This window comes from Dipteris shenzhenensis, chromosome 7, assembly GCF_047967505.1.
Source record: "Dipteris shenzhenensis isolate YYH24624 ecotype China chromosome 7, Dip_SZ_1.0, whole genome shotgun sequence".
Lineage (NCBI taxonomy): Eukaryota > Viridiplantae > Streptophyta > Polypodiopsida > Gleicheniales > Dipteridaceae > Dipteris > Dipteris shenzhenensis.
The window spans coordinates 14,084,475-14,107,724 of NC_141602.1; the positions used below are offsets into that span (position 1 = coordinate 14,084,475).

Genomic DNA, 23,250 nt, shown 5'->3' on the forward strand with positions numbered 1-23,250 from the left:
ACTGTCATATCTCAGAACTAGATCCCCTTCTCTGATATACTTATCTTTGTACTTCAGATTGACCCTCCTTTGATTTGCTTCTTGAGCAGCAGTATTCTGACTTCTATCCACATGCTGTAGAGTCCAGGCTTCAAGCTGTCCCAATCTTTTCTTGATAATACTCACCTAGTTCTTGAGATGGACATGTTTTGTTTTCCAAACACCTAAAATCTGTTTTACAACCAGCAAAGCATCACCTTTGATTATCAATCTCCTAATTCCCAGGTTAGCACATACCCGGAGGCCTTCATACAAAGCTGCGTATTCAGCTTCATTATTGCTGCCTGCCTTGAGCTGAATGGATGCCCTTTGAACCTCCTTCCCCTCTGAATCATGCACTACAATTCCTTTGGTTGCTTTGTTTACTTTGAAAGAGCCATCAAAATGCAAGACAAATGCATTTTCCAAAACTTGGTCCTCCATCTTTGCTGTGCGTTCTTCCACTTCTTTCACCAATATGGGACCCTCTTTGTACGTGAGCAAATCAGCCAATGATGCTCTTGTAGATTCTTCTACCAGGAAGGTAAATGAATACTCTTGCAATTCAGTTATCCACCTAATCATACATCTCGAGAGATTAGTATTGCTCAACAACTGCGGAAGCAAGGTACAATTGGTCCAGACTACAAAAGTTCGAGACAACAAATACGGTCGGAACCTCCGACAGGCATATACCAAGCTGGCCAACACCAACTGAGCTGCTGTATATCCCCTTTCAGCTTCACTTTTCACCCTACTAGCGTAGTACACAGGCCTCATGTACCTCGAACTTTTACCTTGTTGCAAGAGTATTGCTCCAATGGCATCAGGACCCACTGAAGGGTTCACATAAAATGTCTGCTTGAAATCAGGAGCCTTCACACTAGAAATGTGACCAAGCATCTCTTTCACAGCTTCAAATACCTCTTCACACTCACAAGTCCATTTCAATGGCTCATGCTTAACCATTTGCTGGAGCGGAAACAACACCTGGGACAGCATGTGAATAAACCTTGCAAGATATTTCACTTTTTGAATGAAAGTATGCAATTGCTTGGTGTTCGAAGGAGTAGACAACATCATCAATGTCTTCACTTTATCTGGGTCAGGTGCAATTCCATTTTCAGAAACAGTATGCCCCAAAATCTTGATACTACTTCTTGCCAAACGACACTTAATTGGATTCAGCTGTCCGCCACTTGCATCCACCCTTTCAAATACAGCATCTAGCTTTTGCGAATGCTCCTTGCGATTATTGTACACACAGATATCATCAATAAATACATTGCAAAAATTATCCAAATAAGGAGCTAGTACCTCATTAGAATTCTCCTGATAGTGAGCCGGGGCATTCTTGAGACCAAAGGGCATTCGCTTGTAACAGAAGCACCCCCACGGAGTGATGAAGGTGGTCTTCAGTCGATCTTCTGGCTCTATAGCAATCTGGAAGTAATCCAGGTAACCATCACAAAGACTATACATCTCATGGCCGGCTACCCTATCTAATATGCCATCCATATGTGGCAGAGGATAGTGATTACTCTTGGTAGCAACATTCAAAGGCTTATAGTCCACACATACTCTCCATTTCCCTTTTTTTTTTGGAACAATCACCACAAGGCTGGCCCAATCCGAATGCGTCACTGGCATTGCAATATCAGCTATCAACAACTCCACTATCTCTGCTCTCAACACTTCTGTTTGTTTTGGGCTTAATCTCCTCATCTTCTGACATAGTGGGTTAGCATTCTCTTTTAACTCAATTCTTAGTGGCTTCCCCTGGAATCCCCTTATTTCTTCATACAAGGTGATGAACAAATTGGGGTACTTCTGCAACATCCTATAATATTCTTCTCTCTCTCCAGGAGTAAGATCTGGATTTATTGTATTCTGAATTAGTTCTTGTATAGGCTCATGAGCATCCCTGGACTGCACGAATCTCTCCATTACCTCACTTCTATCCTCTTCCTGTACACAAATTTCAGTTGTGAGATCCACTTTCAGATTTTCCATCCTTCCCATAAAGGCTACATTAGCATCATCATTGTCTGAAGTAAGGCTGCTCTCCTCTTCACTGTCAGTATCACTTTCACTATCCACCTCTGCCTCTTTTTCAGGATCAAAAACTTCAGCATGACTAACCATATCAAACCGCATCCTCTGTCCCTTAGAACTATGCACTGTAATCACTCCGTTTCCCCAATTCTGTATTGCTCCTCGCAAATAATCACTCGCATTCGAGGCTTCGTCATCAGATACTGCTGTCCATACTTCTGGGTGTCCTTGTTATGGGTACACACATCCCACTTCAAGACACACAGGGTTCCCAAGCGCCAAAATAGATGATGACAGAAAAGTGGTAGGGAACCTAGTGAAGAGCCTATGCAACTGAAGATAGGACGGGTGTGAAGCAACTCTTTTTCATTCCATGGAAATGTTTACCAGTTCAGCATGCATGGTCATGCCTCAAACATCCAAGAGTAACGTTCATGAAAGCAAAAGGAGAGAAAAAACAACCAGCAAATCACTATAATTCAATCAGCTCTGTAGATGAGGTCGGGACTCCCTATGGGATCAGACTAGCAATATGGGCTCCAATAGAAATAGAGCAAATGCACAACGCCCAGAGCATGTACCCGGACCACAATGACTTGAGATGATACCCTCAACAGGCCACAAACAAGCACAAAGATAACAATAGGAAGACTCTCAACCGAGATGGCACATGTGACACGATGAACAAGACTCAGTCAGACAGGAATAATGCACATATGTGCACACCTCCTTCTCTACTTAAAAAAAAACCAGAGTCGTCACCTTCTCTCCTGCTTTTTGGAAAGCCTCTCTCCTCCTCAACAATTTGTACTCCTCCTCTATAACGCAGCGTCAACTCCTTTTGGAAAATCCTTCATGCCACCCACGTAATGAGCCAAGTCCCCACGTACTAGTCCCCACGTACTGTAGCATTGGCTCCATGTAAAGTTGTAGCTTCCTCATGCAAAGCCACCTCTCCATTTCATTTCCACATCATTGCCTCCTTTTACCACTCTTTTACCTTGCCTCAAAAACCATTGCTCTCACTATTGGGGTCACATTTCACTAGCACACAACAATCCTTCAAAGCAAGGCATTGTGATGCATGCCCACACAATTACCACACTGGATGGTAACACAGATATTGACATGAAAACATTCCATGCACAGAAGACCATTTACCACACATAAAAAAACACAAAAAACTTTTACATTTGACATTCAATCACTGACCCCGTCACACATGGATACATTACTCTGGAATGCATCCAAATTTGCGTTTTCATCACTTCCCATAGGAAGTTCCTACAAACATTTTATTCCATAGTCAAATATTTACATCATATCATCTTTTTTTGGGAAAAGATGTCTTTGGAGCCATAAAAAAACCCATCACTAGCTAACTGGAGAGGAGCTAAAATAGGAACCCCCAGTTGATCCAATGCAATTTATGAATGCGGAGACAATTGAAACACAAAATTACAAACCTGATGGAACAAATTTGTGGAAATCCGATGCTTGAATGTGTAGATCATGAACTTTTTAGATTAGAAGACCCATTGGGCATGCCATGAATAATTTGTTGTGATCAGCTTGGTTTCTGCATCTCGTAGCTAGGGATTGGCATTTCTAGTGCAGCACATTTGCCTGTGCATACATGCCTAGAACGCATCCTATTTTCTTTCAGTTCCTGCCCCTCCTTACACTACTATGCAATGGCTTCCCCTCAATGATGCTTACTTCTTGTAGTAGGCACTTTTACTATGTCTTTTATAAACAACAGGCAAGTACCCGAGGTAAGGATCTTTATCATTACCCTTGCCACCTCATGAATGAAATTTGCTAGCAAATGACAATGGTGTCCCCACCATCCATGCAGTTTTCCTCCTATTCTTTCATGCATCCTTATTTCAGTTCATTTTTGGAAAACAGGGCTACATTAAGCACCCATATTGATATTTTCCAGCAATGTTTATGTCATGTCCTTTATTATGGGCATGAGAATGTAATTTTCTGCATTCTTTAATTTATTGAACCCCAAATTGTGTTTAGATACTCAAGGGTGCTGTCACATCAGACTACTCAAGGGTGCTGTCACATCGAGCTAAAACTTCTCAAAGCCTTTTTTTTGTGCTATAGCAAGAGATCATGTGATTCTTGAGTGTCTGCTTGTTTGTTTTGGGAAACTTTAGTCACATCATTTATTACTGTCTTTATTTTTTATTGCAGTCTGCATCAGTTTTGTATGATTTCTTTCTTGGTCACCCTCCCAAACACTCAAGCTTGTATTTTCAAACCTTAAGAGGTCGGTGGAATTTTCCACCTTTCAAATTTTGGATTGCATTTGATCTAATGGAAGTTTGGGACAGATAGTAACTTATATTTTGATGACTGTGTGAGTTATTTTTGGTGGATCTTTTCTTGATTTTTCTTTGTTTACTTCAAGTTTCTCTTTTTCTCTCTTGTGATTCTTTTGCTATCTGTATTTGTGTTTCCCATCAGAGAATACTTCATGTTCAATCATCGACCCTTATGATTCTTAGTTTCATCTTGTCACAAATATTTGAATCTCCTGAAATTTTGCTTTGTACCTTCTTACTTTTTTAGAGATGGAAATTCATCTTCATGTCTTCATCATGCATACTTCTGTTTTGATTAGACTCACGTATCTCATCACTATGTATTGTTTATTAATTTGAAGAGCTGTTGATCAGGTAGAATTGACAAAGATCGTTGAAGAAGTTGCAAGACTAGAGGAGGGAGTAGGGGGAATCGAATCACAAGCCAATCATGAGGAAGGAGCATTGATGCGTGCCATTGTGGTTTGGGATATCCTCAACCAGTATCTTACAGGTTGGAATGAAATAATATCCTAGATGGAAACACATCTGGAATCTTTAATCACTCTTAATATAGATGTCTTGCAAAAATGGGCTAAGCCCACAAAGGAACTCGTTTTATTATGATAGAAAACTTGATTGTTCCAGTAATTAAGTCCAGTCCTTACGAGGGTGGGAACACTAGAAGGGAGATTGCAAAAGAGACAACACACTTTGGATATCAGCTCCTGCTGCTGCCCAGCCCTACTCCTATTTCACCCCTTACAATTCCTTCTTGTCTCACTTGTACATTTTCTGTAATCTGTCTTTCATCATATTCTCCCCTTCTCCCTTCAACCAACTCCTCCTTCAGCCCTGTTTTCTCCTATTCTCCCTTTAGTAATCTCTATTGCGTTTCTAGCACATCCTTTATCTTTCCTCTTCGCAATTTTCCTTACCCTCTGTTGACCAGATTTGGTCTAATCCGATCACCAGACTTGGTCCATGCCTCTGAGTAAACATCGTCCATGCCAAATATTGGAGTTTGCATAGTTTAGGCTAATGATCAGCATAGTTCCGGTCCTAGGACTTGGCAATAGACCTTGGTGATGCCAAACACATGAATAGGTGGTGGTCTCTGGCCCACCATGATGAAAGAGTCCTTATAGGAGCCGCTGGGATCCAAATCAATCGGCGCTGCAGAGAACCAAGACCTATGTATCTGGATTCCAAAGAGTCTGCCATCATCCACATAGAGGAGTTATCACACCACCAAGGAGTTGCTGAAGGTGCAAAATCCAAAGCATCACCTAAAGTTGGTGAAGTCTCCTAGTGCAAGGAGGCATTGAGGAGTGAGTACAAAATGGCTCAGAGAAGAAGATAATACTTCAAAGGATAGGGACATCTACCAAGAAGTGAGAGGAGAATTACGGCTTTGAATGGAAAGACTACCAATTGACCGGGATAAGGAAAGGATAGTAGATGAAGCTAGGGAAGAAAGGGGAGAAGGGGTTCATTCGTACACGGAGAGAGAGGAGAGTGTGGGAGGAGAGAGGCTTGAGCTACAAGCTTGCCCATTGTATTGTAAATTCTTGGTGAGTTATCTCTATATCATCCGATAGGTGGTCCTATGTACTTTTGTCAGCTTTGTAACAGTGTCGCAAGTCCGACTCTTGTTCTGTCTTGCTCTAGCATGCGCATCCTTGCTTTGGTTCTTGCAAGCATTTGTATAGATCTCCCCTTGTGCTTCCATCCATCTCTTCTTTCTGTTTCGTTTCATAGTTACATCAGTGTCACAAGGAAGACGTTTCAAAAGAGGATGATACAAATAGACCCGGGTGAACCAATGTACAGTCTACAAGGCCCTCAATTTTGAGTAGATCCAATGGGTAGAAATGGACATAAATGGTCTAAATCTTATTGGATGGAGGTTATGTAGTTAACCTCACGCCCAAGAGTACATTTGTGGAATTTGGTTTGAGTCTCATCAGTTCAATTCATTTCCAAGTCAAATGGCTCATCAAGTTATGCCCCTTACGATCTATCAAAGGAGTTGCCATGCAGATTGGAGGGGTTACCTTCCTCTCCGACTTTCTTGTGGTTGACATAACAGGAGACGACCTCAATTACCCATTCTTCCATGGTTGAGGTTTGCTGAGGCTATTCAAGGTTGGTTTATTGATGAACTCAAGGTATACATCCTTGGTGTTGACATGATCATTGTTAACTCTCATCATACGGAAATAGAAATGGGAGAAGAGGATTCCGAAGAAGAAGAGCAGTGGAAACTTGGCGATTGGCCTATTCAAAGGAAACAATCGTCCTATATCAAGGACTCACCCTTTTAGGGTGAAACATATGATGTTGAAGCACTAGAAAGTGGTGAGACCTTGACTTACTTTGTGGATCAGGTTAGCCTATGGGAGCCATAGGCTCCTCATTGGCCTACATGGTGGAAATATGTCCTGTAGATGACTCTGAAGACCATCTTGCTAGTCTGAGGATGGCACAAGAAGTAACCCATGAAAGCTTTGCTTCTAGGTGCACTATTTTATGACAAGATGCCCTTTGGTCTCTGCAATACTCCAGATGTACTAGAGGATGTTGTTTGCAAGTAGCGTTGACGGATGAAGAATCTTTTGTTCCACCCATCCGAGTGAGGTGCTGCTGCTGCTCCTGCCTGCACGCCTACCTTCTCCAATTGTGTCCCTCCCTTTTTTCCCCCATTGTGCAACCTCTCAGCTACAGGTAGCATACCCTTCCTAGGCCTTTTTTGCTGTTGCATTTCCTTTGATGGTACTCTCCATCACAGTTTTCCAACGTGTAGCAAAGCGCCCTCTTATTGCATGCAGAATAACACCTCTTTCCCGTGCCCTTGCTGCTGTTAATAGTGTGGCTGTCGGCTTCCCCTTCCTGTGTGCACCTTTCCTGATTCCAGCATGCTAAGGGTTGTTTTCGTGCTGTAGACAATGCACTATTGCTGCCCCTCATGCGTACATCTTTCGAGTGTGCTGCAGGCCCACTTTTTAGCACCCTTCTTGCCCTAACAATGGCAGTTCAAAGTTGTTGGTATTGTGGGCAGCAAGCTTGCGAGTCTAGATAGGCGACAGTGCGATGAGGAGCAGTTGATTGTAGGCTGAGGCTCACTGTTCGTGGGTGCTACTCACAAGTTCAATTGAGGACTTCGTCTCTCAATTAGCCTAAAGGTTCTTTTTTCTTTTTCATCCGCTATCTCTCTTTCCCAACAGCATGTCCTCATCCTCAGTCCAGCATAAGCCATGACAATGAAGGAGAATAACGTCTCTTCGCATCAGTCAACCAGAGGAAGTTGAGGTCACATTACATCCCTCCAAACATTGTGCAGTTGATTGATTCAGCAACAGAGGAGATTTTTTCATCGGATTAGGTCATTAGGTTCCTCCCGAGCAAAGGCCAGTAGCTTTGAGACTGGGTATACACCAACATGGCGATATTGGGTGTCACAGTCACTCTTTTCAAGCTACTTGGAAGGGGTTATTTCTTTTGGAGTGTTAGTGAGTGTTAGTATACCATTAATAAATCAGGATAGGGTCATCAACCTTTGGCCATGGCAGAAACACCTTCTCATGGTGGCTACCCTGAGGACTGAAATAGATTAGATTTGGATCCTTTTCCAGGGGCTCCTTGATGAGATTAGTTCATGCTGCAAGGCCATGGAGCACCTAGCTAGTAGTCTCGCAAGTACGGTGATTCCTTCTTCAGAATCCGAATCGTCTTATGCTCAGACTCTCACAGGGATAGGAGCCACCAAGGTGAGACTCACTTTAGAGTTTCCATTGCCACAACCCTTTGCCTACATCGATCACATACTCCACCGGCAATGGATCTCAGGTACATCAGAGGGTTAGATATGAAGGCCTTCCAAACAGTATCTCTTTTGTCGAGAAGGGAGCACTCATTAGGAATTGTCAGAATAAACACCTTCGCACCCACAAGCAGCAGAGACAAGAGGTTGCTTCTACTAGCCATTCTCTTGATGGTCATGTATCCGCACCTCCAGAGCCTCTTGCGCCTCCTGAGTCTCCACAGCCTTCTCTTCTACCTAAACCTCTTGTAGCTCTTGTGCCCCTTGAGCCTCCACAACCTTCAATTCCTCTCAGATCTCTTGTTCCTCCTATACCTCCATTGCCTTCATAGCCAGCAACAGTTGTTACTGAACCATTGGGACCACTAGAGGTTGTAATGGTCGATCTTCAACGAGATGAAGACGAAGATGGAGAAGGAGACAGAGATAGAGATGGTGAAGACATACGCTTGTTAATAGAGACAGTCTCTACAGGTCCAAGTTTGGTCACTACTTACTGAGAGTCAGAGATTAAAGAATCACATCTCTTGCTTCAATCCCAAGAGGTTCCAATTTGATTGCACCATAGGATTCTATGCAGAGTCTCAATGGTGGCCTCCTTTCTTCAGAGCCAAAGATCAGAGGTGCTTCTCTCATGCCACAGCCTTAGGAGGTCCCAATTGCAACATTATCAAAGGATGGGATTCTCTCCCAGAGGTGATTGAGATCGGATGAGCTCAGTACATCTCAGGTGGCTTTACTTACTGTGAGGGATAATCAGGGGAACAGCTCATGATATCGTCTCTTATTGATGTCCCGGTAGCCTTGTCGCCCTAGCCCAATTTTCATACCTATGAGGAGCGTCTTGCGGTAATCACCCATGAGTTTCTCTGTTATGCCCGAGCCCGAGGTTGCCTCAGTTGTCAGAAGTCTCATACATAGTGGTCTCACATTTGCCTGATAGGTTAGATGCTTGGGATTTGCTTGCAGCAGCAATTAAAGCCCACAGTTTTTTTCCACTGTTGACATCCCAATAATCGCCCTAGAGCGTCACCTCACTTATACCAGAAGGAGAGGTTCCCATGCACTCTCTCACTCTAGGTCTTACTTCTAGTTTGAAAGACAATGCATTGCCGCGCAGATGAGTGCTTCCAGGACAGGTAGCAGGTTGGCAGACATAGATCTCCCTTCTACCTTCAGGTCTCACTTGTCACTAGGTGTTGCAGAGGAGGGATTTTTGAGAGGATAGAGTGGAATCATTTCTTTTTCCATGTTGATCTTCGCAATGCATCTCAGCTGGATGACTTCATATGGCATACAATGTACAATTCTCTTGATTGGGAGTCTCCCTTGGCTTACTCTCCTTAGACAGATTAGACAAAAATTCTATGTCTGCCAATGGGGATAGGTTGGAGGAGGGAAAGTGGGTATTCTGTCAGCCTTTGTTCTCTCGGATCATGAGTGGTGTTGCTTCAGGTTATGTCGACTCCTAGACTGGGGGCACAGATACAATCAGAGTCATAGATTTTTTATTTCAAGAGATAGAGTTTGTGCAAGAGCTTTAGGATATCTGGTAATTAGAGTATAGAACAGAGGGGCATGGATGGTTAGGCTAGGTGGATTGGGGGGCTCTAGAGAGAGTCAGTGTTGCATGTCAGTTAAAACCAAAAGGTGAGACAGAAAAAGGGAAAGACATACAAAAATCCCAGTGAATTTTAGGCAAGAAAGAAGGCCTGTTCATAATCGCCCCCTCGTTATTCGTGGCGTAATTTGTTCTTCTCTTATCACAAGCCCCACCAGTGTAAATGAAGTCAAAGTGGTGGTGGGACATGACCACAGACACGCCAACCCCACCCATCAGGAGGGTACAAACAAAGGTAAAAAACCCTTACATGCCAGAGCACACTACAACAATATGTTTGACTAGAAACAAAGACAAGCTTAGTTGACCCATTAACCACAACAGGATGAGAGAGAAAACATGGCTGAGGTAGCCAAATTGTAGGGTTTGGTATAGAGCTTCTTGAACTCACTTTTCCTTAAGGTCAGCTATTTGCAACACAAGAGATTGGAGGAGTTGGAGGGTAGGAGAGCTCAGTTTTGCTTCTACACTTCGCCAGTAGACTTTATAGGTACAAAAGGGTGACAGATGCTCTTAAGAGTTCTTCAGAGCATTAGGACAGAGATATTCTTTTGATAGCTATGGAGACTTCAAGATGATGTGGTAGTATTACAAGTGAACCCCCATCGTCTCATGGTGATTACGTTTGACTTTATTCTAGTTTCTATACAGTAGATCCAGTGGCACATAAGATAGCTAGTGCAAGGGAGGAGTTTGAGATCACATTCTGCAGGTCATTTCAAACAGTACGTGCCACAAGTTGGATTGCCCTCTATCTCTTTAGGAGGTTATAGATGCACTATGTGAGCTTCCCATGAATAGATGCCCAAGAGAGGATGGCTTGTCTCCTCTTTTCTTCAGGACCTTGTGGAGTATCAAAAGTGACATCTTCTATCTGCTTTCTCAAAGGCTCTTCAAGTAGGATCTTTAGGCAAGCCCATGTGTACTGGTCTTATTGGTCTCATCCCAAAAGGGGGAGACAAGACTGTTCTTAGAAACTGGAGATGCATTACACTTCTTGGGACTGTGCTCAAGATCTTGGCTAAGACTTTGAATCTGTGCCTTAGATCCCTTCTTATAGACATCATCCGAGCCACTCAAGAAGGATTTGTCTGGGCTCATTAATTCTTAGACAATGTGTTCACTTTTGGGGCAGCCTCACACTGGGCATAGGAGAGTTAGCAGGACATTGTAGTCCTACTTCTCGATTTTGAGAAGGCATACCACAAAGTTGATTGAATTTTTCTATAGGGCGCCATCAGCAGAGTTGGTTTTAGTGATAGATGGGATCTCATGGGTATCCTCCTTATACTCACAGTCAGCTAGTAGGATGGTATTATGTGGAGGACAAGGCCTTGCATTCCAGCTATCCAAATCAGATCGACATGCTTGACTACCACTACCACATCTATTAACAAGTTCTACTTAGTCTGAGAGGACTGGTTAATTGGAATAATCAAAAGGTTGTAGGATACTCCGAATTGGGGTGTTGACAGAGTTTTCAATTGAGTCTGAGAGGCACGTCCACTAGATATCTTGGCTTTCAGGTCAGGGTTGATGTATCTTTGGCTCAACAGTTTGCACCTACATTGGAGTGTATACAAAGGAAGCTAGCATATTGGAGCAGTGCTGGGCTTTCGTGGCTGGTAGAGCACAAGTGTTCAACCAGGTACTTTTGGCTACCGTGTGGTATGTGGCCTGTTGTTGGTATTTCCATGCAGACAGCGTTACACAATTGAAGAGGCTACTTAGGAATTTCCTATGACATGGAGGGGATGGTGTAGTGGACACTAGAGCTAGAGTATCTTGGGATACTATCACTCTTCCTACACCATAGGGTGGATTGGGGATTCTCAATCCAGAGCTCCAGAGCAGGGCACTACTGGTCAAGCTTTTTTGTTAGAGGCTAGACCCTAGGGGAACATCCATGGTATTCTTCAGTGCACACCATGAGCAGCTGGGCACGGTTGGGGAGTGTCAGCTGGATTTTCATGGTGGACCATCATTGTCAGCCCACCTCTTCAATGGTGAGGAGACTTGTCTAGATTTGGGATCATTTCCACCCGGCTATAATCCAAGCAGGCATTCACCATGCAGCCACCTTTTCATAACCCTATGGTGCAGTATCAGGGTGTCAACCCTTGGTAGTGAGCAGAGATCTAGATTGGGACTATAGCACTCTCACATGTTGTCTAGTATTGGTGATTGGTTCAATGGAGGTCCGAAGATCAGAAAGGAGATCATCACTCGCATGTACAGATTGCTTCCCCACGTTGTTGGTACTAGACTCTAGATCATGAGAGACATTCCATAGGCTTGGAGTGAGACACATATTGATCCTTACTACCCTCAGATTGAGTTGAGATGGTATGGGTGTTTCTGCAAGCAGGCATATGTTTAGGAGTTAGAGAAGAACCAATACCTTTCTCATACTTTACGACCTCCCTAAGTTGCTGGTACTAGACTCACTGCATCCTCCACTCCTCTCTATAGGGTGTGGGATTTTCCTGTATCCCATTTAGGCCTTGATGTTTTTTTCAAGTAAAGAGGAGAGCCATTGTCTTCTATCACCGAAGTTACTAATACGACCACTATCTCTGTCTTTACATTTGCCAAGGTCCTATTGTCACTTCTCTTTTTAAGAGCTATCCATACATTGAATTTCTCTGCTACCAAGCAGAAAATACAAACTTTGGGTGAAATGAAATGAAGCAAAGTACACTCCTTTTTTAACAAAATTTAAATAAATAGTATTTTTTACATGTGCAACATAAAGGAACGTTTTCACTGAACATGATATTTCTTTACCCATTGCCCATTCATAATTTCTTTGAACGTTTTGCCCTTCAGTGTGGCCAAATACTCGGAATAATCTTTGTAATGAAGAAGGTGCACGTCCATTTGCTGATGAACTTGGGCTTATTCTTGAGAAACTTACTGGAATAGGCTTATTTTTGAGAAACCTACTGGAATACAAGAATACTAACTCACCTCCATGCCTTTTGCCATGCTTGTCATACTCAGGCTTCTTTGAGATGTTTCTCCAACCCTTCCAATCCCCACAGCTGCTCCACGATGTAAGCTTCCTTCAAACCATCAATGACCTCCACAAACACCTTCATATGGAATTCATAAGGCAAAACTGCCTCTAATCCATAACCAATTGGAAGGGGGAATATCTAATACTAGCCTTCTATGCCGTATGGAACACAAACAAGGCAATGTTGGTAACAACATATCCCAATCAACTCGACGACTAAGGCACAAATTGGTTAGAACACCACATATAGTTTTGTTGGTGCTCTCGTCCAGACCATTTCCATAAGAGTAGTATGAAGTGGAAGTTTTTTTGGACAATCTATAATTGTTGCACCAATCTATCATTAACTGTACTGGTCACCCAAACCATGAAATAATTTGATCATAGAGAAAGGATACCACCACTTCTATTTAGTGCCATAGTCAGTGGCTACCAATATGTACTTGTTTCCTTTTTTGGTTGTTGGGTTGATTGGACCCACAAAGTCAAGACCCCAATGATAGAAAGGTGGAACTTGACTAAAATGTTTGAGGGAAGAAACACACGCCTAGTGGGTTTGTGTCCCCTCATTAAAAGGAATCACATTCGCGCACATGTGCATAACAGTCCTGGAATAGCTTGGGCCACCAGAAAGAGGCTCTCATGACCTTCTTGGAAGTAGCTTTGAAAGCTATATGTTGTCCACCCAACCCAGCATGGGCTTCCTCAAGGATTGCGGCGGTTTCATATGGAAGTAACGATGATGAAGGATGTGATATCTTTCCAATTTATACAATAATCTTGCAATTAGCTGGAAGGGTGGTGCTGCGTAAACAGCCCTTTTGTGTTTTTCATTGGGTGACAACCCATCTGGAAATTCTTTTGTGGACAAGAGTTGAGTTATATATCCTCATACCATGGTGGATAACAGTCCACAGAAAATAAACAAGCATCTAATTCAATAGTACTTCAACAGCTTGACATTAGGCAATTCATCATTTAGACCTGTATGGCAGGTTCCCTACAAGATGTGCTTGATAAATGATCTGTTGGCTGGTGCAAGCCCCATCTGCTGAATCCAAGAGCCAACCAGAATACCTCTATGAATAGTCAGCCAAAGACAGTGTAAGACTTTCTTGGCCCTATTGATCCCCTGACTCAATAAATGATACTCTAAACCCTTCTAGTACTGAACATCTATGGGTACATGATGGTGTTTCTTTGCTGAATGTATCTAATCGTAGAGAATCTCTAATAGTGGAAGCTGGTGAAGACTACTCCATTGGATGTCAATTCGACTGAGCAAGAGGTCTCCCCTGAAATATCCAAATCCTCCACCTGGGCTCAGCTGCAAGTGTTGTTAGGGGATGGATCTAATGACCAAACACCCCCAAGGCATCCTATAACCATGCCAATGTAAAATCTCCTGATCCAATGGCTAAGTAAGAATGAGTCTGTGAGAGGTTTCTAGAGTAATGTAATACTGATCCTCCTCTCACTTCTAAACATATGCCCTCATCTGAACTCAATCTGAGGGTAATTTTTGACACATCTAGCTCCCCTACCTAGCATTTCTTTCTCATGATGTACTCAAACTTGGCCTCATAAACTTTTTGGAGTTCCATATACATCAATAACTCTCTCTCTCTTTCTCTCTCTTTCAGTTTCAGTTTTCAACATTTCAATTTCACTTTTAGTTTATATTAGATATTTAGAGATCTTCTTGACACCTAGCATTTCTTTCTCATGATGTAACTCAAACTTGGTCTCATAAACTTTTTGGCCTTCCACGGACGAGAAAACACATGGGGAGAAACAACACTAATATAGTATCATTGAGTCAAACATACAGAAGGTTGATGATGCAAATGCCAAAGCTTGTGTATTAGTAACTAAGGACATTATCAAAATGCAGGATGCAGAAATTAAGTCACTATAGAAAAGCATTGAGGAAAACAAGGGAGATGAGATGCAGAGGGACTTGTACAAGTGGAAAGAGGATATGCAAACAGAATGGAAAGCTCAGCTAAAACAAATGCAAGAAGATATGGCTTGAATAATTGAGTAAGAAGCCAGCTACCATGCCTCACTCATCAAGGATCTAGAAGGACAAGTTGCCACCTTTAAAGCAAAGAATGAAGCATTGAAAGCATGCATGCAGCGAGGTGAATTCCAGCCACCTTTACATGAAGAGCTGAATACCATCAAAGAACAGGTCAAATCCCTCAAGGCACAAGAGAAGGTGAAAATAAACAAAGCATTGGAAGAGCTCAAATCAGCAGATGGCTGCTATTCAAGCCAATATGCAGGGCAAGCACTCAGAGTTCACGCAGCAAATAATAGAGGGAAATGAAAAAAACCTAGAATGGAAAGTAGTAGTTAAGAAAGGTGCATCAGCCCCGAAGAGGGCCTTCATTTCTGATGTGTTAGAGAAGAAGAAAAGATAGAGCAACAAAGAGCTTAATGTGTTGGTAAAAGGCCTAGCAATGGATGATACCCCGATGGTGGATGAAAAGGAACTCATGACCAAGATGGGGGTAAACCTCACCTTTGAGGCTGCATGGCAAGTGGGAAAGGATGACATGCCTGCGAGGCCATTGATAATTAAATTCAGGACTGCCATGGATAGATCCACTTTCATGAGTATGAGAGCCACGTTGAAAGGGACTAGAACATACCTAGATGATGATCTTACATTCTTGCAGGAGCACCGAAAAGAGGCTATGATACATGTAATGGCAGCTAGAGAAGAAGGAAAGTGGGCTGTTCAAGCCATAAGGTGAGAAGACAACACGGATTGAAGATAGCGGTGTGGAATTGTAATGGCACCCTCCTATGGTCAGACCCACCAGGAGGCTTCTTAGAGACTTACACCAATAGAGAGATGATATTCTACATTGAGATGCATGAGATTCTTGAAAGAGGGCTATCCGCAGTCATGGGATATACCTAGGAGTCAGCCTTCAGACAAGAGATGAGGAGGGATAGTGGGATACGAGGTTCTAGGGGGTAGTAGTCCTATTTAGATCATACCTAAGGCCACTTTTGCGGAAGGAGGAGCATGCACGGTATATGTGGGTACGATTCCAACCACCTGACACACAACCGCTCTTTATTGGAGTGTGCTATTTTCCCCCAGACACATCATCCTATACACATGAGGTCACGATACATGGTCATAGCCCATATGAGATGATCTATGAGGACATCGTGGAGTTTTCCAGACAAGGAGAGGTACTCCTCCTTGGTGACTTCAATGCATGCATGGGGAATAGACATGTGGAGCTGCTTGATTTTGAGTCAGACCCCCTCCAAGTGCCAAAGGTAGACCCAATGGAGCTTGGATAGAGAGACACTCGGAGGATGCACCACATGCGATAGGGTATGGGAGACATTTACTGGAAATGGGAGTGATACATGACGTGATCATATACAATGGTGTTCAGCAATGGCCATTGTCTGGAGGGCTTATATGTTTCCCACATGGAGGGGGAAGTAGCACCGTTGACTATTTGATGGCCTCCCAGACATTTGTGACACGAATACATGACTTCATAGTCCCTCCCCTCCCCCTTTGTCCCCGACCAGTCATACCTGCCATTTAGTATCTTTTTGTGGAGGTGACCCCACCTTTGCATGGGGGCTCTTATCCGGGGCTCTTATCCGGGGAAAGCCATCTGCACCCATCTCAAATTCAGAGGTGTGGCACGCATATGTGGCATTCCTCTATGACATCCCGCGGCTCAAACAACACCCGATATGTCCGCTCTTCCCAGCCCACCACCTGCATTCTATTCCCTCCACAAAATGTGAGAGCTGCATTACGTCGGCTCCACGACGAGAGAGCTTAGGACCATGAGGGACTATGGACTGAGCACTTCGCACATGGGCAGGAGGTCTTGGCCCCGATCCTAGCATAGATGTTCAATCATGCTGTTTGTCATGGCTTCCCTCCTTCCTGGAGTACCACCACCATTGTGCCAATACACAAAGTAGGAGATCCCATGGATACTAGGAACTACCACACTCCCATGATTGGTCACATGATGGCCAAGATTTACGTGTCGGTACTAGAGAGAGAGAGATCAGCTCCTACACAGAGTTGCATGAGCAGCAAGCACTAGGGAAGGCTGGTTTTTAGGAGATAGCATTCCACTCTGGATCATATCTTCACTCTGCGTGCAGTCATTGAGGCAAGATTGAGATCCCAGATAGTCTACGCCTTCTTTGTAGACTTTCGGAAGGCCTTTGACACTATCCTACGATCTCGCATGATCAGACGATCACAAGAGATGCGAATTCTAGATATCATGATTTGGGGGGTGATGAGTTTGTATGAGTCAATCAGAGGAAGAGAGTGTGCCCCTGGAGGCCTGTCAGGCTGGGTCGAAAGTACGATAGGGGTGAAGCAAGGATGCCTCCTCTCACCAACACTATTGGGCTATATATTGATGTGATCACGACATTCATTGACTGCCTGGGAGGTGAGGGATTGCGGCTTCCTGATCTGATGATACATATACTATTGTACGCAGATGATATAGTCCTTCTATCCTCCTCAGCAGCAATAGGATTATAGAGACACCTAGATGCCCTAGAGGTGTTTTTAACAAGAAAGTGATATATTCCATTCAAAACGAATCATACAATAGGTGGGAGAGAAAGTACTCTATCCCTAGAGGTGTTTTGTAGGGAAAGAGATTTGACTTTTAACCTTGGCAAGACCAAGGTTATGATTTTAAACACCACATGGCCAACACTTCATCGGCATAGCTTCACCTATCAAGAAGAGCCAATGGAGATTGTGCAGTCTTACACCTATCCTTGATAGTCTTCACGATAACCTATGTAGCCAGGGCAGGGAGCCCTAGCTCGCGACTAGAGTGGCAGTGCTTTTAGGCACATTTTCAGGACCCTCCGACAAAGGAATGGCTATTCGACACACTGGTGAGGCCAACAGCCATGTACGCAGCACCCTTCTCGGGGTGTCCGACAGTGATGACTAAGTGGCAACGCTTCGAGAGGTTACAGATGACTATGAGATTCAGGATGATTTAGAGCAAGCCTTCAGTCCCCCACCAGGTCATATAGGTAGAGTTTGCTAGGACATCGCTTGAGATCGATGCCATCTTCCAGACGGTTACGTATCTTCAGAGGGGCTGGGCCTTATCTAGAGGGAGGCTACCGAGGGTGGCATTGGATTCATCTATATGACTAGATGAAAGTGGAGCTCGCATGGCCTGGTATGCACGCATTTTCATATGGTTTGATAGACAGGGCATTGAAATGGATCATCTCCTCCCCTTCCAGTACATCTCGGAGGCTCTTGATTCCTTGGTCCCCCCCTTCTAGTACAGCTTGGATGCTCCTAATCCCTTGGTCCTTTCGGATGAGATCAACTGTATTATATGGTTAGACCTACTCCATCTTTATACGCCACCGGCTTGGGGAGGGGAACCAAGAGTTTCCCACCAAGACCCGATTGTACCGCGACCATTTCCTGAGAGTGTCAGAGGATGGAGTGACCATCAAACCCCAATATCTAGAGGATAGGCGATTTTCTTTTTTTTTGGGTGGGCAGAGTAGGATAGGCGAGTTTCACATGCCCTCAGGATTGCCATTGGACAGATGTGGGTCTCATCCCATTAGTTGAGGATTGAGATAGGGAGAGCCACAAGTACACCTAGGGAGTAACAAATATGCAGACTAAGCACTCTGGGAGAGAGAGAGACGGAGGTGCGTTTCTCATGCACCTATCCGGTTTACTAGGGCCATGGCTTCGGGCCTCTCCCCCGATTGATTCACTTCCAGGACCAAGTCTGCATTGGCCTCTATTTGATGGAGGTGAGGCATCCATATAGAGATCCTTATGCTATCATATCACAGAGCAGGAGAGGGCTGCCCAGTAGGAGACAGGGGTAGATCGAGCCTTGTGACACATCACAAATTTCTACACATTCGAGTTTGCTCCTAGCCATGTTAGGGTAGAGGAGTAAGCGATTTGATGACATGAGGGCAGTGTGGATCAGTGAGACGAGACGATGACAAGGAAGGATGTAGCCAGAGATGCAGGAACCACACACGATGCAATGATGAGCTAGAGCATGCAAGATGGAGGTCCAACCTATCACAGCTCTACTCGGTGGAGACCGTCCCACCAAAGGCATCACTATCAATTTGGCCCACCAGGAGACCACGCCCTTCATCCACAGCGTGAGACCATCAAACAGACACCTGCATCTTACAGGAGAGCCATCATGGCACCCAGCTATGTCTTCTAACTTCAACTTTGAGATTGAGTCTAGTTGGACTTTGAGTTTGCCATTTGTATTTCTAAGTTTAGTCTAGTAGAGTACTCAACAAAGGGTCTTGGTGAGCTCTTTGCCTCAACCCAGAACAGCTTGTATGAGCATGTGTCACTCTGATATTGTACGTTAATACATCTTTCTTTTGATGAGCTAAAGGCCTTTTGAAGACGTTAATACATCTTTCTTTCTCTTGACCTATCTTTACTATGAGACCCGGCGATGCAGGCCCGGCTAAGCAGAGCATATGCTTCATTGGCCGGATCAGAGAGGCAGTGCTTCCGCTCACATTTTCAGGACCCGCGGACCAAGGGCTTGCTTTTTGACTCCTTGGTCTGCCCAGCAGGGATGTATGGCAGCCCTAGTTGGGGGCCGATCATCAAATATAGAGTGGGCTCAAGTGGAGCGCATACAAGTTCTCATGCTATCACGGATGATTCGCAATAAGCCGTCAGTTCCTCACCAGATCATTTTGGCTGAGTTTGGGTCATCTCCACTACAGCTTGATTCAACATTTCAAGTTATCACCTACCTATATCAGGTTAGAGGGTACAAAGATTGCACTTCCGGATGCAACAGATTACCATGGCTAGCATTTTCCTCCTCTATGGCACTATCAGCAACAACAAGTGATCAGAGATGCTGGTTTGCACACACACAGAGATGGTTTGAGTGACTGGGATTCCACATGAATAGACTCCCCCCCTTCCATTGGAGTGGATGCTCGTTTAGTAGCTCTACCCACAGATTTTTTCAGTCTCATAGACCCATCGGTCTTTCGAAGACTTTAATAAACTTTCTTTCTTTCTTTCTTTCTCTATCTCTCTGCACGCCCCCCCCCCCCCAGGCATGCAATGAATCTGTGAACAAACATGTAGACATAAAAGAAGAGCCTACATGGATATGCACACAAACATAATGTTCATATACACACTCACATGTGGACGCTTCTGCATGCAGGAAACATACGCACATGAATTGACATATACACTTATGTGCATGTGAGCATAGGCAAGACCACATTTCTCACATTATCAATGCATATAATGATTTCTTTGTAGGAAAATCTATTGCTGGTGAACCTTCTGCATCTGAAATCAGAATCAAGAGGGAAACAGGAATGGTACAACAATTGTATAGAATGCTTCAAACAAAAGGGAACTTTCTACAAGGGCAAAATATTGAATATGTAGGAACACAAAACCATGACTATTCCATTTTAAACTAAAATTTATTTTCTTCCTCCCTCCACCCTAAAAAGAAGAGTTAATTTGGAAGGAATCAGCAGGGGATTGATTCTGCAAAGAACTTATTGAGCAAATGATATGTAAATTCAAGATATATTTTTCTAAGATCTTACAACACTTAGACAGTGTGGTAACTCCGTCAATTCTTTGTCGATGTCAACATCGTTAACTTATTTCCTATCATAAATTAAAAAACAGTCTTTCCCTTTATCGTAATTTTGAAACTTTTGGTCAATGGTACCAAAGACAAGACACTATGATTATAGGATAAGTTACAATAAACTTAGTCAAAGGCTTGATGTGAGACTCAGTTGTGCTTTATATAGTCCACATGGCAACCTACAAATGCCTTATTGTACAAAGAGAAGACAGTATGATTACAGGATAAGTTACAATAAACTTAGTTAAAGGCTTGATGTGAGACTCAGTTGTGCTTTATATAGCCCACATGGCAACCTACAAATGCCTTATTGTACACGAGAGAAAATAATGCCAATTTATGTGGACATCTGAGCCCAAATAAGGGCTTGCAATAATCATGTTGAGGATGCGCTTAAAATGGAGATCCACAATTATAGGTATCATTTTGAAAGAGGGATGAATGCCCAGTTGTGCTCCTTGAAAAGGCTAATTTTCAAGTGCCATCGCTCTTCCTTGGAGCAAGCCTCCTCTTCAGATTTTTCCTCCCCCACTTCCATTGCTGAGACTCCATAGTTAATGTGCAATTGCCAAGTAGGTGAGCTCATCTACATTCATTTCAATGATTACAAAGTTTGGAAATGTGACCCCTCGGATCTGTATGGGGACTCCTTTGACAGCTCAAAAGGACAGATCTTTCCATTGGTCATCCATTCTCACTTGAAAGTACCCTAGATGACTAAGTTTCAGTCCACTCGAAGCATGGTCCCTTTGGGCATTATGTAGTGGCTTTTTACCATCCAAGGTAACTGTCTTGAGGCTTACTCCATTCATTCGCATGATGACTTGAAAATTCTGTTGATGACAAAGGGTGGTATCGGTTCAGTATATATTTGCAATGGGAGGTTGTTCTTTCATCCTATCCCTAGAACTCATACCCTAGACATGTTTTTTTTTTCAACCTCTTGGCATCCATCTTAGAAATTTTTATGTGCTGTACTGTACCATGTGTACAACATGAATACATAATGGTCACAGAGCAATGGCTGCTCAGGAATCATGTGGTTGTCCATCCTCAACAGTTGGTTGCATATGTAAAACATCTAAAATAGGAGTATTATGTCAATATATGGCCGATCGTCAGGCTCAAATTCATCAAATCCAAAGGAGTATTGTCCTCAAGTGGCATGAGAATGGGCTGCATGCTCTCATTCTTTCTTTTAAAAAAATTATGAAATAATCAATACATGAGTACAAAGACTCAAGGTATCAATTCACCAAGAAAAGCATGAAGGTGGCTAAAAATACCAAAATAAACTAGAGGGGGACTTAGAGAAGAGGATTCGCTCACCATTCCCTACAAAACTTCTTCTCTTTGCACATGCTGATTTGGAAGGGCCCTGTAACCTCAACCATGTAGCCATCAGTGTATGCACAATATCCACCAAGTGCACTGAACGCCTTAGAAGATTGAATTTGTATTCTGTATATCTACCTCTATGCGTCTAGCCCTCAAGTGTAGTAGGCTGTAATACTGCCAATAATCGTGTAGCTCAAAATCCGCTCTGGTGCTCAACAGGGTCTGAAGTGGAAGCTGAAATAGTATCCATACAACGTCCTCCAAAGTTAACTCTGCAAATCCATAGTAATTTGAAACCTCGTTTAATGATATGTTGTAGAGGGTCTCTAGCCACTAGCCCAAATCCAAAATTCCTTGACATTACTAACTGTAAAATAAAAAACGGGGTGGATCCCCCCATGAAAGAGACTTCTATTTAGTATGAAACAAAGAACCAAGAGCAGAGTGCTCAAGGAAAAAGTACAGTGGGTAGCATGAGAAAACCTGGAAGAGGGTTAAGCCCTACTCAACAAAAACCTTGGTAAAGATCTAAGGCTAAGGCTAAAAGTGCCACGTCAAATGTGTAGTGACCTTTGAGAGAAAGGGACAACCTCTTCATTTCTTGCGGAAAAGAGCCCTTCTGGGGCAAAAGCAGCCCTGGAATACCCTCATACTTGATCAAATACTAGCAATGGTGTAAGAAAGGTGGATCTGGGAACTATCAACGAGTGCCTCTGTGCATCTAGATATTCATATATGCCCGGCTGAAATGCTCTCTATGATCTCCCAGCAAGTGTCCACTGAGGCATGTGCAGATCTATAAGGAGATGAGGGAATAGCATTTAGAGAGCATAACTCAACCAAATGATGTTGAACCATAAAAGACCAAGAGGAGCTATGCATCTTATAGAACACTTAAGGCCCAAGGGGGGGGGGAGAGAGAGAGAGAGAGAGATTAATGTCTGTGGAAGGCCTCGTGGGCCTATGGAACAAAGTGCAAAACACACCAAAAGGAAAAGGAACTCATACAAGCCACAAAGGGCATGCTAAGACCCTTGTTGAGTAAGGAAAATCAAGTACAAAACATAAAACATATCACGTGCTATCTGAAGTAGGCTGAGAGACTGGAGCTGGAACTCAGAACTCAGAATCTGAAACTTGGTATTGTGGTGGCTCGTCTATGAGCGGTGAAAATGTCTCGGATCTGCGTATGTAGGGCTGTCTCATGTTGCGATGGCATAGGGGGACGTGGTCTCCTCGATCTCTGGACCCGCTGAGCTATGTTCAGAGTGACCCCTCGTCTTCGGCGGTCTTCTCTGAGGAAAGCTGTAATAGGTCCGACCTCAATAGAGGGTGCTCTGGTCGCTCTCCGTGTCGTGGGTGGCCTG

At 43.5% G+C, this 23,250-nt stretch overlaps 1 protein-coding gene across 1 annotated transcript in view; it reads left to right on the forward strand.

Moving 5' to 3' along the window:
* Positions 1 to 23,250, forward strand: part of LOC147899981 (uncharacterized) — a 125,677-nt gene that overhangs the window by 50,643 nt on the left and 51,784 nt on the right. Inside the window, exons 6-7 of the mRNA XM_087377158.1 lie at positions 4,767 to 4,905; positions 20,200 to 20,327. Of these exons, the coding sequence (XP_087233284.1) occupies positions 4,767 to 4,905; positions 20,200 to 20,327 (267 nt within the window). The remainder of the gene's footprint in view (positions 1 to 4,766; positions 4,906 to 20,199; positions 20,328 to 23,250) is intronic.